Raw genomic sequence first — 24,198 nt, 5'->3', positions numbered from 1 at the left:
ACCAGGGATACCAGTACAGGACCAGGGATACCAGTACAGGACCAGGGATACCAGTACAGGACCAGGGATACCAGTACAGGACCAGTGATACCAGTACAGGACCAGGGATACCAGTACAGGACCAGTGGTACCAGTACAGGACCAGTGGTACCAGTACAGGACCAGTGATACCAGTACAAGACCAGTGATACCAGTACAAGACCAGTGATACCAGTACAGCACCAGGGATACCAGTACAGGACCAGTGATACCAGTACAGGACCAGTGATACCAGTACAGCACCAGGGATACCAGTACAGGACCAGTGATACCAGTACAGGACCAGTGATACCAGTACAGCACCAGGGATACCAGTACAGGACCAGTGATACCAGTTCAGGACCAGGGATACCAGTACAGGACCAGGGATACCAGTACAGGACCAGGGATACCAGTACAGGACCAGGGATACCAGTACAGGACCAGGGATACCAGTACAGGACCAGGGATACCAGTAGAGGACCAGGGATACCAGTACAGGACCAGTGATACCAGTACAGCACCAGGGATACCAGTACAGGACCAGTGATACCAGTACAGGACCAGGGATACCAGTACAGGACCCGGGATACCAGTACAGGACCAGTGATAACAGTACAGGACCAGTGATACCAGTACAGGACCAGTGATACCAGTACAGCACCAGGGATACCAGTACAGCACCAGGGATACCAGTACAGGACCAGGGATACCAGTACAGGACCAGGGATACCAGTACAGGACCAGGGATACCAGTACAGGACCAGTGATACCAGTACAGGACCAGTGATACCAGTACAGGACCAGTGATACCAGTACAGGACCAGTGATACCAGTACAGGACCAGTGTATCAATGTTTCCTGTATCCTCTACTTTGCACTTTCACTACTGGTAACCCCGCCCCCTTTCAAGTCTTGCCATGTGACCGCGACCCATGTGACCGTCCCTTTAAACATGGCGTCCTCCTGCAGCCTGGAGTGGACTGTCAGAGCCGGGAGGCTGCGGCGGAGGTGGGAGAGGCTGCAGGAGGGAGGACAAGGCGGTGAGGGCCTGGATCCGGGACCGGGGACAGAGGCTAGAAGTCCTAGCATGCGTTATTGCGCCCCCTACGGGTGGTCGGGCTCCATTTAGATGGATCGGGTTAATGTGCAGAACTGTGTTTCAATATTACAGCATTGTGTTCTTCTAGTAGGGCTGGACAAGAGCCCGTGCCCACCCCACTGCTGTGGAACTACAAGTCCCAGCATGTGTTTGTGTAACTGCAGGAGGGTATATAGAAAAGGGTTGTATAGAGCCGCATTCCCCAACCTTTGGCTCTTCAGCTGTTGCAACACTACAAATCCCAGCATGCCCTGACAGCCTTTGGCTGTCAGGGCATGCTGGGAGCTGTAGTGTTGCAAAAGATGTAATGCCACAGGTTGGAAAAAGGGGTTTGACAGGACTACCCCCCCCCCCCCCCCCCCCCCCCGCCACATCCCCAAGACAGTAGGGTGCCCTGATGCCCCTATTTTCTGGAAAGAACTGACTGCCCAGATTTAGCTTTTTATTTAAATGGAAGACCCCCCCCCCTCCCCCTTTTTTTTTTTTTTTTTTTTTTCCGTCAAAAATGTAATAATGCGTTTATGTATATTGTCATTATGATTTTTATTTTTTTGTTTTAGATGCGGTGTTATTAAAGGCTTTAGCTGCGCTGCAGAGACTGGATGAGCGGTGTCAGGAGGGGGCTCGGGGATGTGACGATTCATTGTGTTTGGCGCTTTACAGCCAGGTATTGTCAGCTTACCGGGGAACTCTGACTTTATCCAACTTGTATTAATGTGAATGATGGGACTACCCTCATTCTTTGGTTAGTTTTGATGTTTTTTTTTTCCATGCAGAAAATCTGCAGCATTTATAGCAGCGGCAAAGTGGATGATAATGTTGATGTTATTATTAATAATATTGTTGTTATTATTATTACCCTTTAAGAAGGAAGCCCATTTTGGCCTTAAGGACCAAGCCATTTTTCTTTTTTTGCGCTTTTTTTCTTCCTCCCCTTCTAAAAATCATAACCCTTTCAATTTTGTGCCTACAGCCCTATTTGAGAGCTTTTGTTATTGCGTCACCAATTTTACTTTGTAATGACATCACTTATTTTATAACGCAATCTGTGGCGAAGCAAAAACAAAATTATCAGTGAGGTGAAATTTAAAAAAATAAAAAATTCGATTTTGGATTTTTGGGGGCTTCCGTTTCTACGCAGTGCACTTTTCGGTAAAAATGACACCTCATCTTTATTCTGTAGGTCCATACGGTTACAAGGTACCCAATTTATGTAGGTTTGATTTTCTTTTACTACTTTAAAAAAAATCCCAACTACATGCACCAAAATTTGTATGTTTAAAGGGGTTATCCAGGAAAAAACTTTTTTTATATATATATCAACTGGCTCCAGAAAGTTAAACAGATTTGTAAATTACTTCTATTAAAAAAATCTTAACTTCAGAAGCTCATAAGTACTGAAAGGATTAAGGTTGTTCTTTTCTGTCTAAGTGCTCTCTGATGACACGTGTCTTGGGAACCGCCCAGTTTAGAAGAGGTTTGCTATGGGAATTTGCTTCTAAACTGGGCGGTTCCCAAGACAGGTGTCATCAGAGAGCACTTAGACAGAAAAGAACAACCTTAACTTCAGAAGCTCATAAGTACTGAAAGGATTAAGATTTTTTAATAGAAGTAATTTACAAATCTGTTTAACTTTCTGGAGCCAGTTGATATATATAAAAAAGTTTTTTCCTGGAATACCCCTTTAAGGTTGTCCTCTTCTGACCCCTATAACTTCTGACCCCCTGATTTTTCCACATACGGGGCTATATGAGGGCTCTTTTTTTTTTATTTTTTTTTTGCGCCATGGTCTGTAGTTTTTATCGGTACCTTGTTTGTTTTGATGGGACTTTTTAATGACTTTTTAGTCGTTAAGGGGTTAATAATATTATGTTATTAGTGTTGTTGGTATTGGTATTGGTATTGGTATTTTATTTATTATTATTATTATTATTGCTACTTATAATAAAAAATACATTATGGATGATGATAATCATAACTATAAACTACAAATAATAAAGAATTACTAATAATTATTACCAATAATGTATTATATATAAAAATATATTTAAGTTTCTGTAGCATGTCATTTTTTGTGTTGAAAATGCTGTGGATTTATTGCAGATAGAGATGAGCGAACTTACAGTAAATTCGATTCGTCACGAACTTCTCGGCTTGGCAGTTGATGACTTTTCCTGCATAAATTAGTTCAGCTTTCCGGTGGGCTGGAAAAGGTGGATACATTCCTAGGAAAGAGTCTCCTAGGACTGTATCCACCTTTTCCAGCCCACCGGAGCACCTGAAAGCTGAACTAATTTATGCAGGAAATGTCATCAACTGCCGAGCCGAGAAGTTCGTGACGAATCGAATTTACTGTAAGTTCGCTCATCTCTAATTGCAGACTTTCCCCATTCTGTAGTGTGAATGTAGCCTAAGGCAGTGTGGTCCTAGCGCCGATGGATTTAGGTGGCGGCTGCTGCACTTGGAATAAAACTCCGGATAGATATTCTGTAGTGTGACTGTAGTCTTAGGGCAGTGTTTTCAAAACAGGGTGCCTCCAGCTGTTGCAAAACAACTCCCAGATGTTTTATTCCAATTGCAGCAGCCGCCACCTAAATCCATCGGCGCTAGGACCACACAGACCCAGATTTCCGCCAAAACAATGAACAAGGATATGAATTTTTTTTTTTCTGCGTGTCTGGAATTTCTGAAGCGGAATTTTCTGCCAAGAAATTAGGCAGTGTGACTGCGTTAATGAGAAACCCCATTTACATGAAAATTCCGTAGGGTGAATGTAGCCTTAGGATATTGTTGTGGCAGGTTCCATGCAGAAATATGTGACTTAAAGGGGTACTCCATTGCTAGACATAAGGATAAAATGTCTGATTGCGGGGGTCCGGCCACTCTATTCACGTCTATAGGGGGGAGGGGGCAGTATTTTATTTATTGTACTATATTTCTTCTCCCCGGTGCAGGCGGTATTAGACATCACATTCTATGAAGAAAATCAGCTGGTGGATGAAGACTTCCCAGGAGATGATTCCCTGCAGAAAGTGGGAGAACTCGTGGAAATGTTATCGGAACCCGAAAATCTGGTGGGAGAAAGTCCCCAGCGGGTAATCCTTCATTTCTAATAAACTGTATATAAATCGGGGGGGGGGGGGGGGGGCTACATCCTGGTGGGCATGCTGGGAGTTCTAGTTTCACACTTAGGCGCCTTTCACACTATAAAAATTCATCCGTAATGAACGACCGTCATAAAAATTTTTGAAAATCGGCCTTTAGAAAAATCCATTAAAAAGCCATTAATAACGGCCGTTATTTTGTGACTGGTATATGAATGGAAGAAATAGCGCACGCACTATTTCTCCTGTTACTATAGCCCGTCACAAAATAACGGCCGTTATTAATCACGGGCGATAATGGGTTAAAATGGCTATTAGAAAAATCCCATTCTAGTCTATGGGATTTTTCTAACGGCCGTATAAGATTTCGTAACGGACGATTTTCAATATTTTTATGACGGACGTTCATTAACGATGAATTTTTATAGTGTGAAAGGGGCCGAATTAGAGAGCCACATTTTGGCGACCACCATTGCACAGTATAGGGTCCTATTGTGAACATGTCACTGGGGCCTCAAGCAGAAGGGATTTGTTCTTTTTGGTTTTAAATTTTTTTAATGTTTCTGCCAATGCCATAGTGTGAGGGCTTATTTTTTTGTGTGTATGTGTGTTATTTAATTTTTTTTTTTTTTTATTCCACATTTTGGACCAAAATTAGCGATTTGTGCCCTTTTTTAAATTTTGTTTTATTTTTTAATTTCTCTATTTTTTAATTGTTTGTTTTTATATAAAGGCGTGTCAGGATAAATAACATTACAGTTTTATTGAACAAGTCTTTACGAACATGGTAATGCCTATTGGACATTTATTCGGGGGGGGGGGGGGGGGGGAGAGCATGTAATTATATGGGGTTTTATTGGAAAAGGGGCTTTTTTTTTTTTTCTTTTCTTTTTTTTTACTTTTGTTAATTTATTGAAAAATATTTTGTTTTCACATTTTTTTTTTTTCATTTTTACAGGTTACACTATGCTGTAAATCTGTACTGCAGCACAGTGTACACTGACATTCTGCCTATGGCCGGACCTCACAGGCTGCCGTACAATCGGCTGGCCTCCTGCTGCCATGGCAACTACGATCGCCGTTGATGAACAGGGGGAACACCCTCCCTCTGTCAATCCCATAGATGATGTGATCACGGACTGATTACGGCATCTATGGGGTTAATGCTGGCGAGACCAGCGCCATCCCGGTCTAGGCAGCTGCAGCGGGACCACGGCTGTGATTGGTCCCGCCGGCGATCTCCTGCAGAGCATCATGCTGAGCAGGAGATCTCTAGGACGTATGCATAAGTCCTGTGGCGGGAAAGGGTTAAAGATTGTGAAGGCTGCTTTCAAAAGAGCCCCCACATCTGTCCATAGGTTGTGTGTACGATCACATCTCCATTCTATTCACTTCAGTGGGGCCGAGCTGCAATACCAGATACAAGTCATAAGCAAATGTGATGCATTGTTTATCTGTGTTTTCCAACTAGGGTTCCTCCAGCTGTTGCAAAACTACAACTTCCAGCATGCCCGGACAGCCTTTGGCTGTCCGGGTATTCTGGGAGTTGTAGTTTTGCAACAGCTGGAGGAACCCTGGTTGGAAAACACTGGCTTATCCAATGGGAGATACCACCCCCCCCCCCTTTTTTATCCTATTAAAGGAGTATTCCAAGCCAAAAGTTTTTTTTATATATCAACTGGCTCCAGAAAGTTAAACAGATTTGTAAATTACTTCTATTAAAAAATCTTAATCCTTTCAGTACTTATGAGCTTCTGAAGTTAAGGTTGTTCTTTTCTGTCTAAGTGCTCTCTCAGGAACCGCCCAGTTTAGAAAAGGTTTGCTATGGGGATTTGTTTCTAAACTGGACAGTTCCCGAGACACGTGTCATCAGAGAGCACTTAGACAGAAAAGAACAACCTTAACTTCAGAAGCTCATAAGTACTGAAAGGATTAAGAATTTTTTAATAGAAGTAATTTACAAATCTGTTTAACTTTCTGGAGCCAGTTGATATATAGAAAAGTTTTCTTTTTCCTGGATAACCCCTTTAATGACGGATATATATGTCATGGTGCCATAAAGAGTATATGGAGAAGGCTTGGGACGCGAGCCAGCTCCATACCAAGCAGCCCCCCTTCCTTCCAGCAGCAAAGGGGTGCCACTAATAGCCGTCATGGAGCAATCTCCATTGCCAGCTATTAAAGGTGTTATCCCGCTAATAAAACGGGGATAAGTGTCTGATCACAGGGGGTCCTGCTGGGACCCCCATGTGATCTCCTGAACTGAGCCAATCTCTGAGCGTTTTGGCCCCCAACTTCCAAGACGTACTATTCTCTGCAGTGATTGGCTGAGCGGACTGTCACTGACGAGAATATTATGTCTTGGAAGGGAGGAAAGGAATTGGCGACAAGAGATTGGCCCTATTCAGGAGATCACAATGGAGTCCCTGCAGTCGGATTAGACACTTATCCTCTACCCTGTGGATAAGGGATACCTTTTTATTAGCAGGATAACCTCTTTAACTGTTTAAATGCTGCTGGCCAAATTAATAGCAGCATTTAAAGGGGTACTCCGGTGGAAACCTCTATTTTTTATTTTTTTTGCACCTGCAGGAGGAAAATCCCCAATCATGTACAGAGTGATATTAATAAAGGGGTACTCCGTTGCCAGACATCTTAACCCCTTTCCAAAGGATAGAGGATGTCTGATCGCAGGGCCTCTGTGGCTGGCAATACCCAGTATGAACTTACCAGGTTATATGCATAACTAGAAATAAATTCAATTAATATAAATAAATATAACCAAAGAATAAGTTGGCCAGCACTATTAATTCCAAACTATTGTAAAAACCTGGCTTACAGGTGCAGGCTGCTGGGCTAAATATACAGCAACAGGAGAATACAGCAGCACACTGCTAGCACAAAGCTATAGATAAAACATGAGTATATAGATAAAACATGAGTATATAGATAGAACATGAAAAGCTATACAGCTGTAGTGCTAAATGAAAATATGAAACTATGAAATTATGAGGTACTTAGCTTGCAAATTTGGCGCCAAATAGCGTGGACCGTCCCACCACGGTAAGGTGACCTCATTCTGGGACGGACCCTACACTGTGAATATGCCTCTGTGTGAACAGTACAGCAGGGGGAGTGGCTACCTCCATGTTGGCTCCTGCACCCCACCCACCTCTATTAGGTGTATATAAGGTGCCTTGGATGTTTCAGACCTTGCAATGCCTGCTGTACTGTTCACACAGAGGCATATACACAGTGTAGGGTCCGTCCCAAAATGAGGTCACCTTACCGTGGTGGGACGGTCCACGCTATTTGGCGCCAAATTTGCAAGCTAAGTACCTCATAATTTCATAGTTTCATATTTTCATTTATTGCACTACAGCTGTATAGCTTTTCATGTTCTATTTATATACTCATGTTTTATCTATATACTCATGTTTCATCTATATCTTTGTGCTAGCAGTGTGCTGCTGCATTCTCCTGTTGCTGTAGATATATATATTATATATAATTTTTTTAAATTAAATTATATACATTTATTTAATTTAATTTATGTATAATATACATTTTTTTCTTTTTTTCCCCCCCCTAGAATTTGGCTCTTGACATAGAAGTTCAGGAATGCCTGCAGTGGAGGCGAGGAGCTCTGCTGTACATGTACTGCCATACAGTGGGGGAGAGGGAGAAGTGGGAGCTGAGGGATCCAAGAATATTCCGCCAGGTACTTTTCACTGAAGATCTTCGCTCAGTCCCCCTGGAGGACCCCACACATCCATTCATTACACAAAAAGGCCACTGACTTTAACTGTGTAATGCCTCCTATATCCTGTGGTGGTGCTGTAGGGAAAGTACACATTTTGTTCCCCTGCTGATGATTCCCGGGAGGACAGAGCAGAGAACCTCCTTAGTTGAGGTATTTTTTTTCTGTTCAATAGTTTTTGTTAAAGGGGTACTCCACCCCAAGACATCTTATCCCCCATCCAAAGGATCATTAGACGGCTTACATAGATCAATGTAATGCTATTGCATAACACTGATCCATGAAGTCAACGATAAAAAAACTACATCTAATGAACTATGTTCCCTGGTTTTATTGGCTTCATAATCCATTTTCCTCTAGATTACCGCCAGTGTGTGAGCGTATGTATTCCGCTAGGTAATGGTTTCTTTACTACCAAGTTGCGTGTATGACTGGTGAAAACATCAGATTTCATATATAGTCCAGATGATCTGCAGCCCCACAAAGGTTCTGTTCACTAGTGTTGGGCGCGAATATTCACATTTCGAATTTTTATCGTGAATATCGCAAATTCGCGAATATTGCGAATATATTCGAAATTACAAATATTCACTTTTTTGCGCATATCAGTTCTTTTCACTTGTGGGCCAATTAGAATGATGCAAATTACGGATCGACCGATTATCGGTTTGGCCGATATTCACGATTTTGGGCGTTATCGGTATCGTCAATTACGTATCCGATAATGCCCCGCCCACCACCGCACCGCCCCGGCCAGAGACCACCACCGCCGCTACCCCATTGCCTCCCCCATCCCTGGTTTTATAATTACCTGTTCCCGGGGCCCGGGCTACTACTGCGGCATCCTTACGCTGTGCGCTGCGCAATGACGAGTCCTCAACGCGACGTCACCGTCAGTGCGCACAGTGACAGCTCAGGAGGACGCCGCCGGAGCCAGAAGTAGCGCGGACCCCGGGAACAGGTAATTATAAAACCGGGAATGGGGGAGGCAATGGGGCAGCGGCGATCTCTGGCCGGGGCGGGCTCAGGAGGACCCCAGGACAGGCAGGGGGGGAGAAGTGGGTGGCGGCAGCGGCGGTCTCTGGCACCGCAAAAGCCGTTGCAGTTTATTGATTTAAAGCGCCTGCTTTAAATCAATGATCTGCAGCGGTGTCACCGGGGGGGGGGGATAAATAGCCGATAACTTATACCGATATTCCGGTATAAGTTATCGGCTATCGGCCCTAACCTCCACAGAGTATCGGTATCGGCCCTAAAAGATCGATATCGGTCGATCCCTAATGCAAATACACTTGTCAGAGGTTATCAACAACATCCCTAGTAGAGATGAGCGAACTTACAGTAAATTCGATTCGTCACAAACTTCTCGGCTCGGCAGTTGATGGCTTATCCTGCGTAAATTAGTTCAGCCTTCAGGTGCTCCGGTGGGCTGGAAAAGGTGGATACAGTCCTAATAAAGAGTCTCCTAGGACTCTATCCACCTTTTCCAGCCCACCGGAGCACCTGAAAGCTGAACTAATTTATGCAGGAAAAGTCATCAACTGCCGAGCCGAGAAGTTCGTGACGAATCGAATTTACTGTAAGTTCGCTCATCTCTAATCCCTAGCAACCAATAGTAAAGTTGCCCACCCCCTCACTGTTTTCTTCCTCGAATATGCGAATATAACAAATAAGCGAAATTCGCGAATATAGGACGAATATGCGTCTCTATATTCGCAAAATATCGCAAATTCGAATATGGGCAATGTTGCTCATCACTACTGTTCACACCTGTATTTGGCTCTCTTACACTATATTTCAGTGTTTCCCAACCAGGGTGGCCTCTAGCTGTTGCCAAACTACAACTCCCAGCATGCCCGGACAGCCTTCGGCTGTCCGGGCATGCTGAGAGTTGTAGTTTGGCAACAGCTAATGACTTGACAGCCATATATAACTGAATTGTGTGTGAAGCCACATCCATGTGAACATGCAAACACCCTGGGGGGAGATTTATCAAAACCTGTGCTGAGGAAAAAAATCAACCAGTTGCCCATAGCAACCAATGAGATCACTGCTTTCATTTTTAAAAGGGCCTCTGAAAAATGAAAGAAGCGATCTGATTGGTTGCTATGGGCAACTGGTCAACTTTTCTTCTAGACAGGTTTTGATAAATCTCCCTGTCATGTACCCGTGTGTAGTGTTCTGGTGGTAGTAGTCGGCCATATTGTTTCCCCTCTCAGCTTAGCCTTGAGGCAGACGTAGCTGCTAGAGATGAGCGAATTTACAGTAAATTCGATTCGTCACGAACTTCTCGGCTCGGCAGTTGATGACTTATCCTGCATAAATTAGTTCAGCTTTCAGGTGGTACGGTGGGCTGGAAAAGGTGGATACAGTCCTAGGAAAGAACAAAGTTCACAGACACTTGTCCAGCTCACCAAAACCCCTTCAATGTGCACGGATCGGTGTCCAGCCAACACCCAATAGTAGAAAAGAAGCAGTAGATCCAGCACTCTTCTAAGCAGCTTTATTGTAACACAGCACTCGGATAAAATCAGCCAATACATCAAACGCGTTTCGAGCGCATGCGCTCGAAACGCGTTTATGTATTGGCTGATTTTATCCGAGTGCTGTGTTACAATAAAGCTGCTTAGAAGAGTGCTGGATCTACTGCTTCAGTCCTAGGAAAGAGTCTCCTAGGACTGTATCCACCTTTTCCAGCCCACGGGAGCACCTGAAAGCTGAATTAATTTATGCAGGAAAAGTCATCAACTGCCGAGCCGAGAAGTTCATGACGAATCGAATTTACTGTAAATTCGCTCATCTCTAGTAGCTGCCCTATAGTGATCTTAGTTTGGTTCAGTAAAGCAGTGTCAATAAATTGGCCATTTAAGGGACCACTTGGATTTTGCTGATACTGTACCTTTTTCTTATTACCCAGTGTCTCCAAGATGGCGTCTATTACCTGCAAAAAATGCTTCATAAGCGAAGTCCTGTCCGGCTCGATGACAAAGTTTCATTCCAAGACCTAAACACAGCCATTCTGTTGGAGAAAGGTAAAAGGGCATATCCAAAGGATAGGGGATAAGATGTTAGATCGGGGGGGGGGGGGTCCCGTCGCTGTGGACCCCCGCGATCTCCAGCCCACCAGTGACTGCGTCCAAAACACGGAAACTTTGCAGCTTCCGCATTCCAGTACATAGTTGTCACGCCTCCTCCTATAGACGTGAATGGAGGGGCGTGGCGGCTGGCATCGCCAGTCATCGGGCACGGAGCGGAGTTCGCTCCGTGCACCGAATGACAGGGGTGCTGCAGCGGAGATCGCGGGGGTCCCCAGCGGTGGAAACCCCCCCCATGATTTAACATGTAATCCCCTATTCTTGTGGATAAGATGTTTTAGCGGAGTACCCCTTTAAAGAAGAAGCCTAGTGATGCCAACCCTGAAGGCCCATATACAGTCATGGCCATAAATTTGGCACCCCTGGAATTTCAGAAAATGAAGTATTTCTCACAGAAAAGGATTTCAGTAACACATGTTTTGCTATACACATGTTTATTCCCTTTGTGTGTATTGGAACTAAACCAAAAAAGGAGGGAAAAAAAGCAAATTCGACATAAAATCACACCAAACTCCAAAAATGGTCTGGACAAAATTATTGGCACCCTTTCAAAATTGTGGAAAAATAAGATTGTTTCAAGCATGTGATGCTCCTTTAAACTCACCCGGGGCAAGTAACAGGTGTGGGCAATATAAAAATCACACCTGAAAGCAGATAAAAAGGAGAGAAGTTCACCTAGTATTTGCATTGTGTGTCTGTGTGTGCCACACTAAGCATGGACAACAGAAAGAGAACTGTCTAAGGACTTGAGAACCAAAATTGTGGAAACATTTCAACAATCTCAAGGTTACAAATCCATCTCCAGAGATCTTGATAATGTTGCACACTGTGGAAAAAGGCAAATCTAGAAGTTTACAACCTATGGCACTTTAGCTAATCTCCCTGGGCGTGGACAGAAGAGAAAAATTTATGAAATGTGTCAACGCTGGATGGTGGATAAGCAGCCCCAAACAAGTTCCAAAGATATTAAAGTTGTCCTGCAGCCTCAGGGAGCAGCAGTGTCAGCGCGAACTATGTCGACATTTAAATTAAATGCTATGGCAGGAGACCCAGGAGGACCCCACTGCTGACACAGACATTAAAAAGCAAGACTTCATTTTGCCAAAATGAACTTGAGTAAGCCAAAATCCTTCTGGGAAAACGTCTTGTGGACAGATGAGACCAAGATAGAGCTTTTTGGTAAATCACATCATTCTACTGTTTACCGAAAACGGAATGAGGCCTTCAAAGAAAAGAACACAGTACCTACAGTGAAATATGGTGGAGGTTCAATTATGTTTTGGGGTTGTTTTGCTGCCTCTGGCACTGGGTGCCTTGAATGTGTGCAATGCATCATGAAATCTGAGGATTACCAATGGATTTTGGGTCGCACTGTACAGCCCAGTGTCAGAAAGCTGGATTTGCATCCGAGATCTTGGGTCTTCCAGCAGGACAATGACCCCAAACATACATCAAAAAGCCCCCAGAAATGGATGACTACAAAGCGCTGGAGAATTATGAAGTAGCCAGCAATGAGTCCAGATCTAAATCCCATTGAACACCTGTGGAGAGATCTTAAAGGGGTACTCCGGCGCTAAGACATCTTATCCCCTATCCAAAGGATAGGGGATAAGATGCCTGATCGCAGGGGTCCTGTCGCTGGGGACCCCTGTGATCTTTCACGCCGCACCCCCTTAGAATCAGCCCCCAGAGCGTACTCGCTCCGGGTCTGATTACTGGCTATCGCAAGGACTGAGCCGTGACATCACACGGGGGCGGAGCTCCGTCCCCGTGATCGCCAGTAATGAGACCCGGAGCGAGCACGCTCCGGGGGCTGATTCTAACTGGGTGCGGCGTGGAAGATCACGGGGGTCCCTAGCTGCGGGACCCCCGCGATCAGGCATCTTATCCCCTATCCTTTTCGATAGGGGATAAGAAGTCTTAGCGCCGGAGTGCCCCTTTAAAGTTGCTGTTGGGAAAAGACCTCCCTTCTAATAAGAGAGACATGGGGCAGCTTGCAAAGGAAGAGTGGTCCAAAATTCCGTCTGAGAGGTGTAAGAAGCTTATTGATGGTTATAGGAAGCGACCGATTTCAGTTATTTTTCCAAAGGGTGTGCAACCAAATATAAGTTAAGGGTGCCAATAATTTTGTCCAGCCCATTTTTGGAGTTTGGTGTGACATTATGTCCAATTTGCCTTTTTCCCTCCCTTTTTTGGTTTAGTTCCAATACACACAAAGGAAATAAACGTGTTACTGCAATCCTTTTCTGTGAGAAATACTTAATTTTCTTGAAAAATTTCAGGGGTGCCAACATTTACGACCATGACTGTATATTAGACTTGTCAGCCAAACCCACTGAGCATCTGTGTATGTTAGCCTACCGAAACACCTCCCAAAAGATGATGTTAGAGGAAGGATCAGGCATGTTGGATTTCGGTTGCCTGATCCTTTTGCTTCCTGAGAGGAGTTTCTATTTACAACACATGAACATGTGGCCAAGCCTAGCATTCCTGTGAATCGCATGTTCACATGGTGGAATGTCTGCACAGAAAATTTCTGTGCGGAAATTCTACTGACAGGGAAGCGCCAGCAGAACATGCTGGTGCTAGAACCGATTGGAAAAGTCGCCATCTTGTAGATGGCAATGCATTTTCTTGTGGAATCTACAGAAAGAATCTGAATTTCCAAGACAGAAACATCTGGCACGGAAATTCTGCAGTGTGAACAGTGCAGCAGAGTCCCATTGCTGGCACGGTGCACACTGCCGAGTTTGAGGCTGACTTTCCACCCGGAAAATCCCCTTGAGAAATTCTGTGGCTCACTGATAGAGATGAGCGAACTTACAGTAAATTTGATTAGTCACGAACTTCTCGGCTCGGCAGTTGATGACTTATCCTGCGTAAATTAGTTCAGCTTTCAGGTGCTCCGGTGGGCTGGAAAAGGTAGATACAGTCCTAGGAAAGAGTCTTCTAGGACTGTATCCACCTTTTCCAGCCCACAGGAGCACCTGAAAGCTGAACTAATTTACGCAGGATAAGTCATCAACTGCCGAGCCGAGAAGTTCGTGACAAATCGAATTTACTGTAAGTTCGCTCATCTCTACTCACTGGCAGATCTCTACTCCGCACACCTTGCCGTCTCTGGGGATGGCAATGTCTGCACAGTCCTAGCCGGTTGGTGCTGCCCGCAGTTGAATTCTCCAGCTGGATTTTGTCTGGCAGGAGATGACGCTGTGTGAACCTGGCCGAAGAAGGAGAAGAGGAGGAGATAAAAAAAACTCATATTACAATTGCACCATTAAGGGGTTAAAGAGCTACTCGTAAATGTGCACTACTTGTTATGGTATAAACGGGAACTCATGAATTCTCATTAACTAGCATCTAGCACAGTGTTTCCCAACCAGGGGGCCTCCATGTGATGCAAAACTACAACTACCAGCATGCCTAAGGCTGTCTGTTGTAGATTTGCAACAGCTGGAGGCACCCTGGTTGTGAAACACACATCTAGCATCTGCAGCACTGGGTGTGACGCTGTCGCTCTCTTCCATGTGACGTGCAGGGATCTTCAGTGACATCCACGCGATCGCTCTGATGTACTGCGGGGAGATGTGTTACTGGGCGCTGAGATACTGCAGGGACGTGGAGCAGGTGTCGCCCCTCGGAACCGATTCTCAGACTACAAATAAAGTTCTTCACTTCAAAGAGATTGGGGAGAAGGTGCTGGGCACTTACATCAGTGTATGTGAGGGGCCCCTGTGTGGACAAGGGTGGAACACAGACAACGCAAAGAAGATTCTGCAGTACTTCAAGGAAGACTAAGTGATTATGTGGAGATCCGGTCATGATGTACAGGGTTAGGGCTGATATTGATGCCTGAGATTATTTTGTAGAATTTCCAAAGGATTTGACTTGAGGGTGGCGATACATTGTATTCTGAAGACCTATGTAGAGATGAGCGAACTTACCGTAAACTCGATTTGTCACGAACTTCTCGGCAGTTGACTTATCCTGCATAAATTAGTTCAGCTTTCCGGTGGGCTGGAAAAGGTGGATACATTCCTAGGAAAGAGTCTTCTAGGTCTGTATCCACCTTTTCCAGCCCACGGGAGCACCTGAAAACTGAACTAATTTATGCAGGAAAAGTCATCAACTGCCGAGCCGAGAAGTTTGTGACGAATCGAATTTACTGTAAGTTCGCTCATCTCTAGACCTATGCACCATTCCAATGTCTTTACAGATGCTCTCCATGCATTACGGTGCAAAGCTGATGTGTTTTGGATTAAAAAAATAATTGAAGGTGTTTGAGAATTCTATTTTATTTAGAGGTTTTATTCTGGATTTCAGTTGCCTCTGATTCATTCTGAGCAGCCACCAAGTGATCTCAGTGAGAAGCTTCTGCTCAGTTCACATGTTAAAGGGGTACTCTGGTGAAAAACTTTTTTTAATCAACTGGTGCCAGAAAGTTAAACAGATTTGCAAATTACTTTTATTTAAAAAAAAAATCTTAATTCTTCCTGTACTTATTAGCTGCTGAATACTACAGTGGAAATTATTTTCAGTTTGAAACAGTGCTCTCTGCTGACGTCTCTGTCCATTTTAGGAACTGTTCAGAGTAAAAGGAAATCCCCCATAGCAAACATATGCTGCTATGGACAGATGTCAGCAGAGAGCTGTGTTCCAAAAAGAAAATTTCTGCTGTAGTATTCAGCAGCTAATAAGTACAGGAAGGATTAAGATTTTTTTAATAGACGTGATTTACAAATCTGTAACTTTCTGGCACCAGTTAATTTAAAAAAAAAAAGGTGACAGATTTGTAAGTAACTTCTATTAAAAAAAAAAATCGTAATCCTTCCAGTACTTTTTAAGGGCTGTATACTGCTGAGGAAATGTTTTTCTTTTTGGATTTCTCTTATGTCACTACCACGGTGCTCTCTACTGTCCATTTTAGGAACTGTTTATGGCAGGAGAAAAACCCCATAGCAAACATATGCTGCTATGGACAGCAGAGAGCACTGTGGACATGACATAAGAGAAATAAAAAAAGACAGACATTTCCTCTAGTATACAGCCCCTAATAAGTACTGGAAGGAATAAGTTTTTTTTTTTTTTAATAGTAATAGAAGTAATTTACAAATCTGTTTAACGTTCTGGCACCAATTGATTAAAAAGTTTTCCACGGGAGTACCCCTTTTTAAAGGGGGTTATCCACCATTAGGTGATTTTAGTACTTACCTGCCATACAGTTATGGACATGCTTAGGAAGGATCCGTGCTTATATTGGGGCTAAATGGCTATGTTGTGAGTCAACCTTAATGCTGCTGCTTTTTTTGTGAAATGGTTATTTCCTGTTTGGAGTTCTCTCTAACTACAAGTCACAGGGTCCCTTGTTTGTAAGTGTGAGGTCATTTTTCTTCCTTCCCACACATCAGCCACCCCCACTCATTCAAGCACACCTGGGACAATTCCCTGCAGCAGTGTTTCCCAACCAGGGTGCCTCCAGATGTTGCACAACTACAACTCCCAGCATGCCTGGACAGCCTTTGGCTATCCAGGCATTCTGGGAGTTGTAGTTTTGCAACACCTGAAGGCACCCTGGTTGGGAAAGACTGCCCACCAGTCTTGGATAGAATGATTGCCAACCCCGCCACCCATTGAAGCAGGCAGGCTCCCTTTTCACACCTGAATAGTAATGTCTTGGGCCTCACTAAAACCTGAGACAGTCATTTTGGATGCTGCTAAAAATAAAGATCGAAGAATTGAGACCATCCTTCAAACACAGGTACATAAACTTATGAACTACACTAACTTTACAGCCCCTGTAGCATTGTCAAAAAAAATTGGAATACCCCTTTAAATTATCTCCTCCATTGTGCTTCATCACCCAACCCTCCTTTTCTGTAGCTTTTCTGTATTCCTCTGTACTTCTACCAATAGATCCTTCCATGACAAGAAGAGATAAACAGATTGGGGGAGATTTAGCAAAACCTGTGCACAGGAAGAGTGGTGCAGTTGCCCATAGCAACCAATCAGCGCGCTTCTTTCATTTTAAGAGGCCTGTGAAAAGTGATCTGATTGGTTGCTATGGGCAACTGGAGAACTTTTCCTCTGGACGGGTTTTGATAAATCTCCCCCATTGTGTGCAAAATTGAATTCCTTCTGATTCTCAGATAAATTTGAATCTAAATTTCCAGGGATTTTATCTGGAGAAATCACTATTGGCAGAGCACAAAATGCTAAAGTGTTTACAGGCGCAGGGACTCCTAGCACAGGCAGATGTTCCTGCACATTGTAACAAGGCATACAGCTGTACATTCATGGTGCCCGCCCAACACACAGTAGGGTGGGTATACAGTGGTAGTGTCTGCATAGAGCACCAAAAAAACGGATGAACAGGAGCAAGGGCTCCCTACTCCTACAACAGAATCTGAATTGAATCAAATGGCAGATTTCACTCATTCTAATCATGAGTATCTCGCATATCTGGCTCCTTTCCATGATACCTGATTATTTGCTCAAATAAATGAATACTATTCATTTTTGTCTGTGTGTTTCTATGAGGAGTCCAAATACAGTAGGACTGAGGACAGGCGGGGCTCTGCGCACCGAGGACAGGCGGGGCTCTGCGCACCGAGGACAGGCGGGGCTCTGCGCACCGAGGACAGGCGGGGCTCTGCGCACCGAGGACAGGCGGGGCTCTGCGCACCGAGGACAGGCGGGGCTCTGCGCACCGAGGACAGGCGGGGCTCTGCGCACCGAGGACAGGCGGGGCTCTGCGCACCGAGGACAGGCGGGGCTCTGCGCACCGAGGACAGGCGGGGCTCTGCGCACCGAGGACAGGCGGGGCTCTGCGCACCGAGGACAGGCGGGGCTCTGCGCACCGAGGACAGGCGGGGCTCTGCGCACCGAGGCTGTGACATGCTACGGGCTCACACATGAGGATGATTGACAAGCCTGGAGCCTACACAGATCCTTCCTTGTCCTGTCATCACTTCCTGTATTTGGACTCCTCACAGGCAATAGCTGCAGGGACAGCATTTTTTCACCCCAAAATACAATTTTTTTTTAACCAATGTATATTACAAATATACATATAATGGTATTATCTACATTATATAAAAACCTTTAAATGTATGGGGACTTCCCAGTATGTCTTTATTTAGTAAACAGCAGGGAGGTTCTTGAGAAAGGACAAGACATTCCAAAGAGTTGTGTGTGTTAGAGTTGAGTGAAGTTACAGTACTTAGATTCTGCACGAACCTCGCGACTCGGCGGTTGCGGACTTTAGCCTGCATAAGTTAGTTTAGCTTTCAGGGTCTCCGGTGGGCTGGAAAAGGTGGATACGGCTCATCCGGATATAATCCCGGTAGCCCTCCTACCCAAAGCAAAAAAATCATAAACTATAAATGTTGTTGCTTTGGCAGGATACGAGTTAAACCTCCTGGCAACCATTGTAGCTAGAGATGAGCGAACTTACAGTAAATTCGATTCGTCACGAACTTCTCGGCTCGGCAGTTGATGACTTTTCCTGCATAAATTAGTTCAGCTTTCCGGTGCTCCGGTGGGCTGGAAAAGGTGGATACAGTCCTAGGAGACTCTTTCCTAGGAATGAATCCACCTTTTCCAGCCCACCGGAGCACCTGAAGACTGAACTAATTTACGCAGGATAAGTCAGCAACCGCCGAGCTGAGAAGTTCGTGACTAATCGAATTTTCTGTAAGTTCGCTCATCTCTAATTGAAGCCTGCTCCTAATGTGAGGGGTCTACAGAATTGCTGGAAGTCCTATAGACTTACTTGGGATTTCAAGCAATTCCCTAGGCCGCACAGTGGGCTATGGAATTGCCGGGAGTTTTTAAACATGTATCCTGCCATTCCAACAACATAAAAAAGTTACCCTTTAATCTCCAGTCATCATATCCAGTCACTTTTTTTTTTTTTACAATTTTTTTTATATCAAAATAAGTTTATTTTGAACAGAGTTAGGTCCATGTCACTTCACAAATGCCAGGGCTGATCCAGAAACCTAACTAAAACCTTGATAGTGAAACACTGAAACAATTGCTTTAATTTGTGCACTTGCAAGAAAAAAAAAAAAAAAATAAGAAAAAAAAAAATGTTTGTTTCAAGGCCTCAAAGAAACCAAACATCTGAGACATGCTACATCATCCTATGAGACTGCAAGGAGAAAAAAGAAAAGAATTAAAGTGCTTTTTTTTCTTTTTTCTTTTTTTTTTTTTTAAACATCTTAACAAAAACCTTGGAAAAACAGGTTTGTAGTAACTAACAATTGTTTTCTTAGAAGAACAAACCTCTCTATGCAGCCATCCTGCCACCATTCAGAGCCGCCAAAGAATGAAACGGTGAACCAATCAAAGTCTTCAAATCTACAGTGTCCTTGCACATAGAAGTGAAGAAAATAGCAGAAACGCCTCCGGGAAGAGAAGTAGTCTTCATCTTCAGGACAACATTAACCCCTTAACAAGTGTCGGAGGGCGCCTCACAAGTAGTCATCATCATCCGATGTGTCGCTGCTGCTGGTCTCGGTATCGTCGTCCTCATATGTCGTTCTGAAAGTGCTGCGATTCCAAGGATCAAACCTAAACTCTAAAGAAAGGCCATTTTTCAGGAGCCCGTTCTTCCTAAGCCCGTTCTTCTGTAGCTGACAAGAGATGGAGAAATCAAATGAGTGACGGACCAGACGCATACTAAAAAGGAGCAAGGTAAAAGTGCCTTCAACCTCAGGCCATATACACACACATTTGCCTAAAGATCAGAATACTGCTCTTACACCCCCAGGTCATTCTCCATTCAAGGCCCCTCTGTCCTCCCCCCGGCCCCCCTCCTGTCCTCCCCTACTCCACCAGGCTGCTTTATTGTTCCCTTGTGACAGAGGAAGGAAACAGCAATTTGAACGGCACCGACCAGGAACAGGACATCAGCAGTGATCAAGGCAAGTACTTTTCTTAACAGACATGCAACGCATTTCGCTGCGCATGCGCAGCGAAATGCGTTGCATGTCTGTTAAGAAAAGTACTTCCCTTTATTACCGCTGATGTCCCGTAAAAACTCAAGAGAAAATATAGATAATTGGTTTTCTCAACCCAAAAATTGATATAGATATCCCTTGGTGAGAATAAATAGTATGTATCATGAGCGAAAGATCACCAATAAGGCTTAGATATCAAATCTTATTTTAATTGGTTATAAAAGTGTAAACTAATAGTGGGAAGGGGGGTGAGGGTACAAGTGAGTGCCTACACTCTGAGCCCTACCTATCTAGGGGGGCTCCTAAACTAAGGAACAGGAAACAGAGACAATAAATACAGATAAGTTAGCCTCTTCTACCAACGCGTTTCGCCTAATGTGGATACACAGGCTCATCAGGGGACAAGAGGACAACAAGTATATACAACGATAAGAAGATATTAGTACATTAAAGCGGTAGTGGGTTAACACTTAGATAATAAACGATTCACATACGACAGATGCATTAAGATAGATGGAAGTTGATAAAAGTCGGTCTCAGTGGTCAGGGACAGTCAAACTTGAATGTATGTCATGATAATGTCAGTGTCTAGATGTCAAAGTATAGATGAACAAAGACACTAGAAAAAAGGGATACATAACGGAGTATCAAAAATATACGATGTGTAACAATTAGGGATGCACCGATATATCGGCCGAAAATAGCTGTTTCGGGGGAAATGCCGAAACAACAAAAAATGTGCCGATAATGACCACCTCCCCTGCCCGCCCACAGCACAAGTTACAAACACTGCCAGTGGCAGAGGCACTCGTTGGGGGTGCAGGGGGGGCCGGGCGCAACATCTGGGGGGGCGCGCTCTCCGGGATAGGAATACTTTTTATGTGCCCGGGCCGGCTCCCGTGTATGGCTGCAGGCGGGGGCCGGCCAGAGCATATAAAATCTAATACTGTATACTAAAAACCAGGGGGCCTCCAGCTGTTGTGAAACTACAACTCCCAGCATGCCCGGACCGGCAAAGTCTGTCCGGGCATGCTGGGAGTTGTAGTTTCACAACAGCTGGAGGCCCCCTGGTTTTTAGTATACAGTATATTAGTTTTTATATGCTCTGGTCGGCCCCCGCCTGCAGCCACACACGGGAGCCGGCCCCCGCCTGCAGCCACACACGGGAGCCGGCCAGGGCACATAAAAAGAAGTATTCCTAATCCTATCCCGGACATCCCTGTGTCCCGAAAAATCTTTTTGGGACATAAGGATGTCCGCCGGTCACTCACCATTCCCCGGCGTTCTCCTGCGATCTTCCTTCGGTCCCTCGCTTCTCCGCCTCTATGGTCGTACGCACGGGACGTCACTGACGTCCCGTGCGTACAACCATAGAGACGCAGGAGGACCGCAGGATCGTCGCAGGAGGACGCGCGCTGGCCGGGGCCTGGTAAGTGACCGCGTCATCTTGTTCAGTGTTCCGGTCACCGCTCCCCCGGTCCCGGCACCGGCACCTACTGCTATGGTCCATAGGCCATAGCAGTAGATGTGACCCCGGGCCGGAGGAGCGGTGACCAGAACACTGTGGGGGCAGCAGTACAGACATACAGCCTCCAGCCATACACTGTATATGGCTGGAGGCTGTATGTCTGTGGGGTGGAGGGAAGCTGCCTAATATTGTGGGGGGGGGGAGCTGCCTAATATTGTTGGGGGGCAGCTGCCTAATATTGTGGGGGGGAGCTGCCTAATATTGTTGTGGGGAGCTGCCTAATATTGTTGTGGGGAGCTGCCTAATATTGTTGTGGGGAGCTGCCTAATATTGTGGGGGAAGCTGCCTACTATTGTGGGGGAACTGCTGACCTAATGTGGGGGAGCTGCCTACTATTGTGGGGGAGCTGCCTATTAATGTGGGGGAACTCCCGACCTAATGTGGGGGAGCTGGCAATCTAATGTGGGGGAATCTAATGAGCGGAGCGCTGCATTTTACCAGAAGACGGGGAGAAGTCATTTTCGGTTTCGGCCGGACATTTATTTATTTATTTCGGTTTCGTTTCGGTTCTGAAATTTCCATTTCGGTGCACCTCTAGTAACAATATCATGCACAGGTCAAAATGGTAGCAGAGAAATAATCTTCAGAATATTTCTAGGTTCACTCCATGGAATATTTCATGCACAGTTGTTGGGCGCCATGTGGTGGGCGCCATAATCGATAATAAATGGTGATAGACCAAAGAGCAACGTTAGGTCCTGATATGGAGACCTGTGCATATTGAATATCCCATATAAACCAGATTCAATTAGTTCCAGGTATAGTTGATGACTGTCCACAGCAAGTAGATAGAGTCAGCGTGTAAACAGATAAAGTCGGGCCCCAACAGCCCGAGGTGAGTCCCAGGTAACTTGTTGGGTAGAAGTATGATGTCTGCTACCGAGAGTGGTGAGCACCAGCACGCTGTTCCTGGTCGGTGCAGTTTGAATTCCTGTTTCCTTCCTCTGTTGTAAAGTTGAGTTCTCCGCTTACATGCAGGAAGGCTGCGGATCGGACTCTTTACTGTACACACGTGATCCATTGTTGTGTATTTGGCTACACAACCCCCTATTAGTAAGCGGTTTTAATCACTTCCCTTACCACTGGAACACCTTGTGTTCGCATTTTAGACCTGAGGTCACACGGGTTAGATGTGCCCTCTGCAGTTACCTGTTCACTGATGGCTTGGAACTCCTTCATCTCATCCTCAGTGAGTGGTGCATAGATCTCATCGTTCTCGCTGTCCTCCTGCCAGCCCATCTCCTTCAATAACCTACAAGTCAGAATTCCGTTATTTGTGATCTTTTATCTTCACGTACAAATAAAGCTTATGTACTCTATGCACATGGGCACCCCAAATCACGACAAACCCCCAAGAACATCATCCGAAGGCTCTCCGAACCAGTCCAACCTGTATGGGGGGCAGATCAGCTTTATTATGGATAACCAGTCAGTAATGAATACCTGTGTTCTGCTTCCAGTGAGCTTGAAAGAACATCCTCCTGAGGAAAGGTAGAAGACCGCGTGATCTGTCCGGAAGAGAAGGAATTTCCTGTTCCTTGGGGGATTTTGCCCTGATCAAAGTTTAAGTTGATATCCCGCTCAGGACAGGTGTTTCTCCTGTTCTGCAGACTGGAGCCATCCATATCCTGCACATAAGACAATACGATACAGTGGAGGAAAAAGGAGATGGAATCCCCAAAATCTACACCAAAACCCCCAGAGGAAATACACTGACCGCGGTCAAGATACCGAAATACTACAAGTGGACGGTCAGGGTTCACTTATTTATGTATTAGAAGATATTCAAAAGTGACAACATTTTTGTCAGAAATTTTTTGCTCCGTTCCTATATCTCGTAATGGGGTTTGTAAAAATCCATTCACCTGCTGCAGAAATGTATGGAATGCATATACAATTACAGAAACTTCTGTAACAAATCTGTTGCATACGAGTATAGCCTTAAAGCATACCTGTCAGATCCCACAAAAATAAATAAATATGTTACTAAGTACCTATTCCTGACCATGTACATTTAATTTTTATGCCCCTGTCACCTATATTTATTATAAAAATACCTCTTTTCATTAGCTCAGTGTTAGAAATCCTCTCTTCCCGTGTGGTGGCAGGTGATTGGTGTGTGGTGGTGGTGGCAGGTGATTGGTGTGTGGTGGTGGTGGTGGGGGCAGGCGATTGGTGTGTGGTGGTGGTGGTGGGGGCAGGCGATTGGTGTGTGGTGGTGGTGGTGGGGGCAGGCGATTGGTGTGTGGTGGTGGGGGCAGGCGATTGGTGTGTGGTGGTGGGGGCAGGCGATTGGTGTGTGGTGGTGGTGGGAGCAGGCGATTGGTGTGTGGTGGTGGTGGGAGCAGGCGATTGGTGTGTGGTGGTGGTGAATGGGGCAGGCGATTGGTGTGTGGTGGTGGTGAATGGGGCAGGCGATTGGTGTGTGGTGGTGGTGAATGGGGCAGGCGATTGGTGTGTGGTGGTGGTGAATGGGGCAGGCGATTGGTGTGTGGTGGTGAATGGGGCAGGCGATTGGTGTGTGGTGGTGAATGGGGCAGGCGATTGGTGTGTGGTGGTGAATGGGGCAGGCGATTGGTGTGTGGTGGTGAATGGGGCAGGCGATTGGTGTGTGGTGGTGAATGGGGC

The 24,198-nt window shown here is 45.2% G+C and overlaps 2 protein-coding genes across 4 annotated transcripts in view; one reads left to right on the top strand and one right to left on the bottom strand.

Annotated features, from left to right (window-relative positions):
* Positions 1–937: 937 nt before the first annotated feature.
* RIMOC1 (RAB7A interacting MON1-CCZ1 complex subunit 1) lies at positions 938–15,354 on the top strand. The gene is made up of 6 exons (XM_056552559.1): positions 938–1,061; positions 1,681–1,787; positions 4,075–4,215; positions 7,817–7,945; positions 10,902–11,016; positions 14,618–15,354. Exons 1-6 carry the CDS (start codon positions 974–976, stop codon positions 14,875–14,877), a joined length of 840 nt encoding a protein of 279 aa, XP_056408534.1. The 5' UTR covers positions 938–973; the 3' UTR covers positions 14,878–15,354.
* A 4,112-nt stretch (positions 15,355–19,466) lies between these two features.
* Positions 19,467–24,198, bottom strand: part of GPBP1 (GC-rich promoter binding protein 1) — a 40,699-nt gene continuing 35,967 nt past the window's right edge. For 2 of the 3 annotated variants that reach the window (XM_056545844.1, XM_056545853.1), the window contains exons 8-10: positions 23,014–23,198; positions 22,720–22,822; positions 19,467–19,715 (exon numbers count right to left, since the gene is read on the bottom strand). In XM_056545844.1, the coding sequence (XP_056401819.1) occupies positions 19,554–19,715; positions 22,720–22,822; positions 23,014–23,198 (450 nt within the window). In that variant the 3' untranslated portion in view covers positions 19,467–19,553. The remainder of the gene's footprint in view (positions 19,716–22,719; positions 22,823–23,013; positions 23,199–24,198) is intronic. The other variant, XM_056545863.1, reaches the window with a different exon arrangement.

This window comes from Hyla sarda, chromosome 1, assembly GCF_029499605.1.
Source record: "Hyla sarda isolate aHylSar1 chromosome 1, aHylSar1.hap1, whole genome shotgun sequence".
NCBI lineage: Eukaryota > Metazoa > Chordata > Amphibia > Anura > Hylidae > Hyla > Hyla sarda.
This window is presented reverse-complemented; position numbering and strand designations above follow the sequence as displayed.